The 13,933-nt window shown below is 35.5% G+C and overlaps 1 protein-coding gene across 2 annotated transcripts in view; it reads right to left on the reverse strand.

The window, feature by feature from the left end:
* Positions 1-1,663: 1,663 nt before the first annotated feature.
* The window catches only part of LOC146000500 (uncharacterized), a 58,621-nt gene continuing 46,351 nt past the window's right edge, over positions 1,664-13,933 (reverse strand). For both annotated transcript variants that reach the window (XM_083138229.1, XM_083138231.1), the window contains exon 6: positions 1,664-4,446. In XM_083138229.1, coding sequence (XP_082994355.1) covers positions 4,359-4,446 — 88 coding nt within the window. In that variant the 3' untranslated portion in view covers positions 1,664-4,358. The remainder of the gene's footprint in view (positions 4,447-13,933) is intronic.

The following is a 13,933-nucleotide window of genomic DNA, read 5'->3' on the forward strand; positions in this document are numbered from 1 at the left end:
TTCCACACTATATTGCAATGAATCTGATGGATTTTTTTTTTTTGGTAATTTCTCATCTTTGGGGTATAAAGTAACCATGAAGAGAACAAAAAAAAAATACATGAGTTACCTTGGTCACCTTTTCTTCTATAAGCTCTACCTCGTTTCATGTCTTGGAGTCTCTGTCAGTTAGAATTGATGAAGTTATGGTGATTTCTCATGTTAATAATAGGATAAGCTAAAATCAAAATCATCTCTGATTATCAATTACCTGACTACTACAGCATAGCCATTATCCATCTTGCATTTCTATGGACATTGTTAACTCTTCTGCTTTTATTATTAAATGGGGGGGACCTTACTGATGTTGTACTGTTCAATTCCCAACCTGAACCTCTGAGTCTTATTCACAGCATATCTGGATCAAATAAAACACCCAAATGATGTCTTCCTCCTCATGTCTAGAACATATGATTGACAACCAAAATATATCCAAAATCAAATCATAAAAATGTCCATTACAGGTCCAAAAAGGCATCCAATGATTGTCTACTGGATATTCCTGGATATATGTGGCATATTGAGAACTTAGACAGGAATAACCAAGAGGGATATATGGATGGATTTCCACTAAGGATTTTAAAGATGCATGGAAAGTTCACAACTTTTGATTCACCCTTCATCTACATTTAATACAGTTTCATAATTTCCTCCAGGATTTCGGAAGTCTGTTGCTCAGAGGCCAACTCACCCACGGGGATGAGAGTATGTCAGTGAAGATAGTAAATATCCAAGTTTTTAATCCATCTTACAAATGTTTGATATGTCCTCCCTGAGTGACCCAACAGACATAAAATGAGCAGGTAGGTCGGGGCCATCACCTGAGACTGTGCACTGCATACAAGAAAGATTACAGAATTGACATCTGTCGAGTTACGGTTAAAAACTTGGATATTTACTATCTTCACTGACATGCTCTCATCCCTGTGGGCGAGTTGGCCTCTGAACAGACTTCCAAAATCCCAGAGGAAATTATGAAACACACTGTATTTCACATACATTTTTAATAAATCTAGATTTAATTATTTATAAATATGTATTATCTTAAAAATATTTACGTGTAGGGCATGTTACTCACTATATAATATAATCAATACTAAATTAGTATAAAATTGGACTTAATTACATGAGTGAGTATGAAGTTTTGAAAACAACATTTCGGGGTACAACTGCCCCCTTATTTTCTCTAGGCACTAATCATTATGCCGCATCATGAAGTGTTAAAAAGGATTAGGTTAGAAGTTGGGTTAAAGAACACTTAAAATAATCATTGCCAACATTCCTGTCTAAAAACCAGTTAAAAATCCAGTTTTAAAAAAGTTCCCAATTTCCCTTGAGAACTCTTAAAACCGGGGTCCTAAAAATCGGTAAACACGTTCTGTTGCTCAGCCAGCACTGGAAATCAACTCCAGTTCGAGAAGTCGTGAAGGTTATTTCCTCTCCTTTGCTGTTCCACTTTCCCCTCAATTACATCACCATTCCAAGTTGAACTCTCGTTCCACCCTGGCCGCTCGGACTACTTCCGGAGTAAAATGAAATCCTATCTTTCGATCTTTTTACATTGTTCTGTCCCATTTTTCGAAAACTTTTACCCATCCTTCCTCTAAATTACCATCATCCCTGTTTAGTTTTATATTTCTTCCAGTGCAAATGCTTGCGGTTTCGTAGACATTTCTATTCAACTTTTTGTCTTATTTTCTAATAACCTCTTTCTTATTGATTTTAGGCTCGCTCATGATTATATGTTCGGATAATCCAGTTTTGGGGACTCCTTCTCTAATGTCGTCCTTGTGTTCCCCCATCTAATATGCATGCTTCTTCCAGTTTGTCGGATATACTCTTTGCCACATTCACATTTAATCCTGTATACGCCTTTAGATTCCTCGGGGGTTCCCTTTCCTCCCTTTTTATATTCAGTAAAATGTTTCTCTATATTCCAAGGGGCCTTCATCCCACTCCTAATACCGTATTCTCAATTTTTTCTGATACCCCTTTAAAGTACGGAATCCCTACATAACTGCCTTTCTCCGTACTTTTTTATTTTTCCTCCTCCCTCATTGTTTCCTCATTCTTATCTGTTTGTCCCTCTGTTGATAATTTTCTGTGCATTCCTTAGTATTCTTTTCATTTCGTGGTTCTTAAAACCATTTTCCCATCCCATTTCCTTTATCCACTTGTTCCTCTTTCCTCCTATCCATTACATAATCTTCCTGCCCTAATGAAGAAATTAAGGAATAAGTTCGTTTTAATCCTCCCTGGGTGTTCCCGATTTTTTCTTGATATACAGGTCCCCAGCTAACTGTTTATGACATACCCCCGTTCTTATTTTCTTACCAGTTTTGGTAATGCTAAGATCTAAGAAATTAATCTTATCGTCAACAAGATTTTCCCTAGTGAATTTGATCCATTCATCTTGCTTTCCTAACCCTTCAAATACCAGATTTAGCTATTTTCTTCTTTCCTATTATTAGAATGTCATCTACATACCTCCCGTAAAATTTGATATCATCCCCTACTTGCTCTAGGGTCATCTTTTCTATATAATGCATGATTCCAGATACTGGGTTACCCATTAAAACCCCCTCCTGCTTATATATATCTTATCGTTAACATAGAAGTAGTTATACCCGGTTACCAGTGTGAACCACCTAACATACTCCCATGCTATTAAAATATCAACCCCTTTTTCTAACAACCATCTCTGTAGGCAATCTGCAGCTTTTTCCATGGGTACAAATTAACCACGTCAAAACTACTGATTTCATCCTCTTTTTTGAGTTCTAACTTTTCAATGACTTTTTTAACTTCCAAGGAGTTTTTAACGCTGAACTGTGTAACTTCATTCATTTTCCTAATCCGTTTTACTAATGCCTTGGCTAAACCGTATCCTGGATGTTCATACATTGGAATTATGGGTCTTAAAGGAATGTCTGTTTTGTGTGTCTTGGGTACACCAAATGCTGTTGGAAAGCTTTATTGAGTTTCTTCTTTCCACGCTTCCTAACGAAATGCTAGTTTCAATCCCCTTCCTAAATTCATTCCTGATTTTATTAATCGGGTTCCCCAAAAATTTTCTCGAAGTCCTCATTTTCAAAGCTCTTCTTCAATTTCCTATGATATTCTTCCCATCCCATTACTACCATCTTGTTTTATTTGTCTGACCTGATTATGTATACCCCTTTATCCTTTACCCATTTCTTTACCCTAAGGTCTTTATCCTTATTCTCTTGTCCCTTTTTTCCCATTTTCTTTACATTTTCATTTTGAATTTATTGCTCGATTATGTCATGCATTTTTTGTCTGACTTCCTTTTTGTCATCTCTATCATCTAAGCATCCCACAATCTTTTTCGCTGCTATAATAAATTCTTCTTTCTCAATGTTTTCACTTTTCATAGCGAACTTCTTCCCTTTTTCCATAATTTTCATTAAGTCGTCAGGTAGTTTGTGTGTTGTTAAGTTCAAAAGGTTATACTAAACAGGGATGATGGTAATTTAGAGGAAGGATGGGTAAAACTTTTCAAAAAATGGGACAGAACAATGAAAAAAGATCGAAAAATAGTATTTCATGTAAGTACAGCGCCTTGAATAACGTAGTGAGGAAAACAGCATGAATATGACACCGCTAGAGGCGCTGGTGTTGATCTCGGTGGATGGTATTCGTCTGCTTATAATGGAAGTAAATGGAGTTTTCGCTGCAACGTCTGATTCTTTTACATGAAGCATTTCTATGAATGTGATAATTGATATGATATTTAGTACAGTGGTCGCGAAGATTAACAAACATTCTATACAGTCAACCACATCCTGTTATCGTTATATTTTCATTAATAATACGGGAGAAAAAATACGCGTGGAATGCTCTTGGTAACTACATTTTTGTGTATGAATTAGGTTCACAATTATTATCTTCATCATTTCTTTTAAAGGTATACACACTGAAGCATTTATATTTTTTATATTTACTGTCTCTTTTCTTCCACTTTAAACTAATCACGGCAATGATTATAATGATGATTGCATGAAACGACAAGGTTACAGAAATTTTTGTGTCTGAAAATGCTAACATCCAAATGCAAGACTAAAAAAAAAAAAAAAGGCAATGTCAGTATTGAACACTTTAAAACTGACATTGAACATTCTAGTAACTAGTAATTAACTACATTTAAAAAAATGGTGAAGCGACAGATTAATTCACAATTGGTTGAAATGGTGTAGACTGATCTAACAGCCAAGTCTAAATTTCCAAAATCTGAAATTTATGTAGTACATGGAGGTATTTCTGATTGTATCAAACATAAGCAAAACCATCTGCATTTATTATTGACAAGACTTGTCCTTTTGTGCATCATTATCCCGTGCTGCAAGTGCTCTCGCTTTTTCGTAAAAAAGAGGGGTAGTGCGTTTTCTGAAAGAAAAGGGAATTCATTATTAATAGAGAGTGAGTACCTAAAGAACAACTATCTGCCACCAAGCACTGATTGCAAGGATTGTAAACATTACAAGTTAAAGCATATGCTTGATTGATTCAAATTAAAATAGTGGGTTCATCAACATTTGGGTTATTTTGCATCCATCATATTATATGCAGCCCAGCCCCTTACCATAGCTAAAAATCAACAACACATGTGTCTGAGGCATAAAATCTCCTTACCAAATTTAAAAGCTGAGGCTGTAAAGGAGCGCTCAGCACATCTAAGAAAGAAACACAGTCCTGCAGATGATTATACTGGCCGTGGGTCCAGATGACAGAGCCTCGTTGGTCTGCCACGTTGCAGTTGCTGGAGAGTACTATGCGGGGGGGGGGGGGGGGGGGGAGGTTGACATTTGGGTCAACCAGAAGGTAACCCCTTAAAGCATATGCATCGACTTTGATTATGTTCATGTCACATGAGTGATTACAGTTTACCATTTTGTACAAATTAATTCCATGTAACCTACAACAACAACAAAAAAAATATTTTAATTAGCTATACATAGAGATGTGAAGTTTTCATTTTAATGATAACACTGAAAAGTTGAGGGAAGCAAAATAAAGTGTTTAAAATGTACTTGGGTAGGTTAAAGACTTAAATTTTTGGTGTTTGGGAATTGTGAAACAACGTGAATTATGCCATCAGAATAACACCGAATTTTGCACTTTAATGCAACAAACACAGCGAAACATGCACTATAAACTGTAATAACATTTCTACTCTTCAAAAAAAGTTTCCTGGATCGCTATGAGTTCATTTATTGCAGTTTGTCGTAGACATGACTGACAGGTTCTTGACATTGCCCTGAAATATAATTCACTGAGATCTTCTCAGAAGGGAAGTTTTGTAGGAACAGGGACATTTTCAAGCAGAAACACCTGTTGTGTTGTGGTGGATTAGGGTTGTGGGTGTGTGTGTGTGTACACAAAATGGTAGTTTCGAGGTAAAAGAGGGATTTTTGGCATTGTTATGGAAGTTTCAGTCCGAGTCAGAAACATCAAAAGAATCATGGTTGTCGAGGCTGCAGGGTTCTTGCATTTCCTTTGTATATACATTTGTACACATTTCTAGATAGAAGTCTCTACATCCTAACTGTCATGCAATTAAATATATATAAATCTACAAAGGTAAAATTAATTAGATATAATATTATCTTTAGGCAATATTATTAAAAAAAATAACTCAAATATTAAAATCAATGTTCAAAAAAATTTGTTGTCTTTAGTTCTCCTGGGGCAGCCATTTTTACATGAAGTATGGCTTTTTTGTGCTCATGTAGCAGTTTATGTAAACTTTAATATCTCAAAAACTATTAGAGCTAGAGACTTGAAACAAAATACATTTTGTAGTTAATCAAGCATACTTTCTATGATATTCAAGTATTCTTTGCTCAAAATTGCATCCTAAGGACAAAAGGACAAAAATTATGTTGCAAATTTGGGTAATAATAGCACAAAATTGGATTTTTAAGCCAGACATTTTAATGTAAGTAAAGGCTTGAATTTTTTTCATTTGTAGACCTACCTGCAGGGTATCTGCAAATAAAATATCAGTGCTTAGAAATGCAACCTTTTTTTTTCAGCATGGGCTCAAACTGTACCATTTATGAAATGTTGACAGTTTTTGGGGTTAAATATCTCAGATAGATGGGTCCTCTTGAAAAATTCTGAAATTTGGCATGGAGAATGCCCTGCATGAACTTACATCACAGTAAAAATCCCAACTTTGAGATTCAACTTGTTTGGTCAATATAAGGTAGTGTATGTGACATTGCATGGCAAGGTTAAGGCTTTATGTATACCTAGAATAATGAAGGTTTTTTTTTTGCTTAAGTTGGGTTAGAAAAGTTGAGTTGAGTCGAGTTGGTGTTTTAAGTCCACTCTTTATGCACAGTAAGGCTAATCGGGACTGGACCTACAGTTTAAAATAGGATCCGAACCACATGTGCCTCAACTGGTTATTGAACATTGGACCCCTTGATTACAAGGTGACGACATTACGACTGCACCATCGGAAAGGCCCTAAAATGCTATTTCTTCAAAACAACACATAATATTTCAGTTCTGTCTTTTTTGCTAATTAGTATATCCATATCAATCCATATCAATCAATTCAGGCAGGAAGGTTACCTTCATACCACTGCGACATCGGGGTGGCCTTGGGTTAGAAAAGTCTCATAAGTAACATAGGATGTTAATACTTGACTTACTAGAAATTAAAATTACTAGTATTCAATTGAATAAGAATTTCAAACTCAAATTTAACTAATCAACTTCAAGATATCTTATCTTGCAATATTTTTTCATCTGTCAGATAGATTGTTCTGCTGTTCTGCAAAGGACACTAACAAATAAAACTGATTGAGAGAATTCAGTTTTATTTTCCACACGGATTTCTTTCCTTCCTTGATAAAAATAAAAGCCAAACTGTGAAAAACTTCCTTTAGGGCATTTATAAATTGATAGAAGTTGAGAAAAAGATAAAGGATTTAAGAAGATATACTGTGAACAAGTCTAGTTGGAGATAGATTGTCTTTTGTCTTTGTTGAATGTCTTTCATGTGGTTTTGATAACATAAAGTTATAAGTTAAGTAAATGTTGTTTTGTTGGTTAACATTTTCCCTAATTGAAGATATTACAATTGGCGAAGAGGATAAAAATGGAACAAAGGTAACAATAATAATGTGTATTAGAAGATTAGTCTTATTATGAATAAGAAGCTATGAATAATGGAGGTTAGTAATCATGTACAGTTTTTTGAACGTGGCAATATTCAAACATACATTGAAAGGTTTGACCAATTCTGTTTGGCAAATAATTTTGCAGCAGATAAAAGAGTTTGTACATTAATTTCCGAAGCTGGCGGAAGAGTGTACGATATACTAAGCGATTTAGTGGCACCAGCAAAAAATTCACAAAAGTTCAAATGAAGATTTATGTTCTTTATTGCTAACCCATTTCAGGCCTAAAAGAAATGCCATAGCTGAAAGGTATAAGTTTCATTTGTTGAAACAAGAGGAAGGTCAAATGTTATCTGAATTTGTAATATGTTTGAAGCATCAAGCAGCTAATTGTTCATTTGGTACGTTTCTTAATGAAATGATGAGAGACCAATTAGTTTTTGGCATACATAGTGAAGTGTCAAGAAAGAAATTATTAGCTGAACCAGAGCTTGATTTTGTAAAAGCAGTATCTTTATCATCAACTATGGAAATGGTAGATCAAGATGTGAGGTTGTTTTATTTTAAAAAATAAGACTGTATTCAGTAATGTACATCATGTACAAAAAGCTAGAACAATTAGTCAGCAAAGTAAGAAAGCTGCTTTTAAAAGTTCAAGGTATAATAATGTACACGAAAAGTACAAATGTCCAGCTTGGAATGTACATTGTTTTAAATGTGGATTAAAATGCCATTTTTAGCAGTGTTGTAGGAATAAAAATAGCAACGTTATTAAAAATGAATCTGCAATTAGAGTGAGCATCAAATCTCCTGCATATGGCGATAGCCAATAACAGCGCACTGCAGCGATGCCATGTCGAAATCTCACATGGAAAAGAGACAGAGTGGTTGAGCGAAATGCCTTGTCACGAAGAGCACTGAACATCAGATAATATAACATATATTAAACTTAATGGGAGAAAAGATCATACCTGATTATGCCAGAGGGACTGCGAGGGGCTTCCCGTCACTCCAACAACTGCCGCCATTGTCCTCATCATCACTGAACACACTACTTTCGCCCTCTGTGTCGTCCTTCAAATTTATTATAATTGGGTCTAAAATTTCGTCCCGATCTATCTCCCTTACAAAATCGTTTTCCTGTAATTGTTGTACATGTTTAACACAAGCGGCCCATTGTTCTTGTGTTACATTGTCAAGTTCTTCGTTAACAACACATTTTAATGTGCGGTTCTGTTTTACCCATGTCTCGTCAATGTAAAAGATTGGTCTCGAATCACCAGGCACACGAATTTCGTGCATTGTACGAAGGAATTTTACCCTTGACGTAACAATGTCTCTTCTCTCCATCTGAAATTTACTACCATCGTTGGTTTTCCTGTTGGCACTTCTTAAAATCAATTTTACTTCTCTATTCTTCACTCGAACATTATTTTAAAAACAGGAACGAAGGGAGAGGAAAAAGGATACAATGCAAATACGTTTATAATAACATTGCTTCTACAGAGGGAATGGTATAAGCTACAATGACGCTTGTTTTTCGTACATACTTGCAAATTCATTATCTTTCCATCTGTTGAACTACTGACACTTGAAATAATCTATTTATATCCGAGCGCCAGGTACACGATTTAGTAGCGAGGTGAAACAGCTTCTGAACTAGGCAACGCCGCATGTCTGCGATTCGCTGGTGCTGTTCAGCAGTTCAAGGCCATATGCAGGAGATTTGTCACGCACTCTAGGGATAAATCAGATGTTTGAACATCTATGAAGCCTTTGTTGTTAAACGGCGTACATGTAGAAGTTAAACAACCAGTGTACGGTAATAAGAAAAGTAGGTTAGACTTAAGGAGTCTTAATAATAATTGAAGTGATCCTTCGCATGAGAGTAATTTACATAAGAATCAATTATATGTACAAAAATCTGATGTTGAAGTGAATAGCTTTAAAAGTGAAGCTGATAATTGTTTCATTAGGTTGATGTGCAACGAAAAAGAGGTCCAATTCGAAGTAGATACTGGGGCAGCAGTATCTGTTTGGGATGAGGAATTCCATACAACGAATTTTAGGTACATTCCAGTTATAAAGAGTGTTCTCACTTTAAGGAATGCAGATGGAAGACCATTACCAATAGCAGGGAGTGTTATGCTGGATGTGCAATTAGAAAATAGAGGATTAAAAATTCCCTTGTACATTTCCCGAAAAAAATTAAAAATGCCTATTTTAGGAAGGACCTGGTTGGATGATTTATGGCCAGATTGGAAATCTTGGTTTCAGTTAAGGATTTTTAACGACAGTTGTTTGTTAACAGTATCTAAGCAACGAACTTTTAATAATCAGAAAGTTGAATACTTAATAAATAAGTACAAAGAAGTTTTTTTTGGTAATATTTGTGAGCCTATTAAGCACTTTAAGGCTACAATACCAATCAAGGATGGAGCAATTCCATTATTCAAAAAGGCATACGATGTTCCATACAGTTTACAACCGAAAGTAAAGGCTGAATTGGATAATTTAGTTCAATTGGGAGTTTTGTCACCCATTCAGTATTCTGATTGGGGTACACCTTTGATCTACGGCTGTGTTCTGATTTTAAGGTAACCCATCAATAAAATGGTAGAAAAAGTAACTTATCCCTTGCCACGAATGGATGATTTACTTAATTCTTTAGTGAATGCAGACACGTATGTAGTGTTGGACCTGACTAAAGCATATCTTCAACTATTACTCGACGAGAGTGCTAAAAAGTTAATGGTTCTCAATACTAAATGGGGATTGTTTACTTATAACAGGTTACCAATGGGTTTAAGCTGCAGTGCACATATTTTCCAAAGAACAATGGATCAAGTTCTGTTAGATTATACATTTGCCAAATGCTACCTGGATGATTTCATTATAACAGGCCGTGGAGAAGAAAAATGTTTCAATAACACAAAACTAGTTCGGTGTGTTATAAGATTGAGGGTGATTTGAAAACAATTGCCTGCACTTTGGTGACACTAGCACCTTCACAGAGAAATTGCAGCCAATTGGAAAGTGAAAGGGAAGTGTTAACTTTAGTGACGAGCATAAAGAAGTTTCATAAATATCTTTATGGAAAACATTTCATAGTTTATAGTGATACTTTACCTGTAAAATATATTTTTGGTGAGACAGCAGCAATTCCATCATTAGCATGTTCACCTTTACAGAGATGGGTCTTGTTATTATCACAATACTCATACACAATTGTTTACACAAAACGTGTTGATGTAGCAGATTATTTATCGAGATTGCCAACAGAGGAAGACACAGGTGATGCAGAGGAATCTTTAAATTATATTGACACCTTTGAAATTGAACCTCTATTGTTAGTTAACATAGTAAAGAAAACAAAAGATGATGATATTTTACAAAAAATTGTACAATGGGTTGAGGTTGAGTGGCCTAATTCACTTCCAAAAGAGTTTCAAAATACTGTGATCTTACATTATTACAGAAGGAAGAATTAAATAACAATGAATAAAGGATGTCTTATGTGGGGAAGACGTATAATAATTCCGAAATAATGCAGAGAAACAGTGTTAAAGCTGTTACATGCAGAACATGTGGGTACACCTAAAATGAAAATGATGGCTAGAGAGTTTTACTGGTGGCTTTTAATAGATAAAGATCTTGACAGATTGGGAAATCAATGTCTAGAATGCAATAGTTTTCAAAGAGGTGCCTCCAGAAACAAATATGTCGGATGGAAACAAACAGAGATTCCTTTTCAGAGAAAACATGTTGATTTTTTTTAATACGGAGGAAGGAAACTTTTGCTATTCATTGATAGTTTCTCTAGATGGACAGAAATTTGGCAGGTGCGATCGACAAGAGGAGAAGAAACTATAGAATGTTTAAACAGAAATTTCCAGATCTTTGGGTATCCTTCTGTTATTGTGTCAGATAATTACACCTTTCAGGAGTAATCAATTTGAGAAATTTTGTCAAAAGCATGGAATAAGATTGATACATTCACCGCCTTGGAATCCGGAAAGGTGAGTGCAGACTGTTAAAGGCCCATTAACCCCTTAACCGCGGCGGAACTATATATAGACTCTTGAAAAACGGGACTATTTTGCGGCGCGACTATATATAGACGGTGTTTGAAAATTAACGGCTGTTGTATTGCGGCAAGTCATATTTATAGGCCCCTCTTTTTAATGCTTTTACAGGTCTGTGCAAGAAGTTTGCAAGCAAACAGTCCATTTTTATGCATTGTTGGTACCGAAAAAAAAAAAAAAACAACAACTTTGTATTGTGTGTTTACCATTGTTACTATATGGACTCCATTGATTAGCGTATACTGCTTTGTGTTAGGTGGCTTTTCTTTTAGTTCGAGAGCTGCTTCCCAAGAGGAAGTTTCGTTAGCTAGTGGTGTGCATTGTGCAATGGTACATATTTATTTTGTGTATTGCACACAGAATTTTTGCAATGGCGGGGAGAAACCTCAGACGTACTGATATTCAACATCTACTGGAGCACGACTTAGATGATGATTTTCTGGATGAAATCTCTGATGTTGAAAGTGAAGGTACTTGCAGTGAAGATATTGTTTCAAGTGATGAAGATGCTCAAAACGATAGGACAGGAATTGAAGAAGATGGTGAAACTAGCGGCCGTGAGTTGGAAGATGAAACTGCATCTGATACATGGACTGAATCTTCAATGGTAAGCAGAGACCCTTTCCCATTCACAGGTGACAGTGGTGTGAAGTTAGTGCTTTCGAATCCACAAAGTCCATTGGATATATTTCAGTCTTTTTTGATAAAGTTCTGATGGAATATATTGTGAGCGAAACAAATAAATATGCTAGTAAAGTAGGAGATGACAAAAGAAGATCAGGTAAAATGAGACGGAAAAGCAGAGACCTTTTATGGAAGGACACAAGTGTTGGTGAGATGTACGTCTTCCTAGCTCTCATTATTCTGCAAGGGATTGTCAGAAAGCCGACAATCGAATCTTACCACTCTACCAATCCTCTGATATCCACTCCTTTCTTCTCCAAGTGCATTAGTAGGGACAGGTTCAGCTTACTTATGACATATTTGCACTTGTCTGATAAAGTAGAACAAGATGTGCCAACCATAAAATTTCGAGATGTGCTAGACTTTCTTCTCGGAAAGTTCAAATCCCATTACATTCCAGCGAAAAATATAAGTATTGATGAATCATTGCTCTTGTAGAAAGGAAGACTCAGGTGGAAAAGATACATCCCTCTCAAGAGAGCCAGGTTTGGCATTGAATGTTACATATTGGCAGAAGCAGAAACTGGCTATGTTTGGAATCTTCTAGTTTACATGGGTAAAAAAATGACTTATCCCTGTAGTATTCCAGGAATATCTGAAGAAATTAGCAAATGATTCACCAAGCCAACGAAGATAGTTTTGAGTCTCATTGAACCATTATTGAATAAAGGATACACTCTTGGAATAGACAATTTCTATCCCTCTCCTGAGCTTTATGAGATTCTTGTCACTAACAAAACAGATGCCATAGGAACAGTGCGTTTCACGAGGAAGAACCTTTGCAAGGAAGTAAATGACAAAGTGTTGAAAAAAGGTGAAACTATTGTTAGGTTCAAGAGTAAGCTCATCACATGAAGTGGAGAGACAAGAAATGTGTGCATATGCTGAGCACAATTTATGATGACACGAAGGAAGAAGTCCAGGTTGCAGGAAAACCCATTAGCAAACCCACAGTATGTGTACAGTATAAAAGGTGTCACATGGGAGGAATAGATCTAATGAACCAAATTACATCTGCTTCCTCGCCTACAAGAAAAGGAGTTACGAAATACTACAAGAAGATATTTTTCAGAGTGCTTGAGTTAACTCTTCTCAACAGCCACATATCATTTACAGGCGCATTGGAGGAGGAAAGAAATTTCTTGATTTCAAAATGGATCTCGTTGAGCAGCTCATCAGTGCTTATGGAAAAGATGTGTACTGGATTTAGAAAACCAACAGGTCCCCTCAACTTAGGAACATGTGCCACAAGGCTTACAGGAAGACATTTCCCAGTCGAAATTCTTACAGGTGATGCACCTGGTCCCAAGAAGCAGCTTCAAAGAAGATGCAAGTATTGCACACTACAAAACAAAGTTAGAATAAGTATCTATTGCTGTGACGTATGTGAGTTGCCATTGTGCATCATACCATGTTTTAAAGAGTATCATACAGTGGAGAACTTACCAAAGTAAATATGAGCCTGAGAAAAAAAGGACTATTGAAAGTGACATTATATATTGAATGTAGATCACAATTGCAATTATTAGTTTTTCTTATTGTAAGTTAGGTATATACTGACTCTATAGCAACAAAAGTTTTTGTGGCATTATTGTAATCAAAATATAAAAAAAAACTCACTAATATTAATTTTGTAATTACGTGCATTTCGTTTGTTATTGAAGAAATAAACAAAAATTTCAATAAACAAAAAAAAAAAAACTATTACACATTTTACCCTATGAAAATAATTAAAAGTACAAATTAAAAATATGTGCATTTTAAAAATATAAAAATAAAAATAATTTATGAATCCAAAAATTAATGTATAATGGTAAATTGCGGCAGTCTATATATAGATTGTTTTGATTAACTTCATTTTGCGGAGAGTCTAAATATAGTTATTATTTATGATGAATTTATTTTGCGGTGGTATGTAGACGATCTTTTTTTTGTCGAACTTCTCTTCAAGGCTGTCGCGGTAAAGGGGTT

Source organism: Lepisma saccharinum, chromosome 16 (genome assembly GCF_977018435.1).
Source record: "Lepisma saccharinum chromosome 16, izLepSacc3.1, whole genome shotgun sequence".
NCBI classification, from domain to species: Eukaryota; Metazoa; Arthropoda; class Insecta; order Zygentoma; family Lepismatidae; genus Lepisma; species Lepisma saccharinum.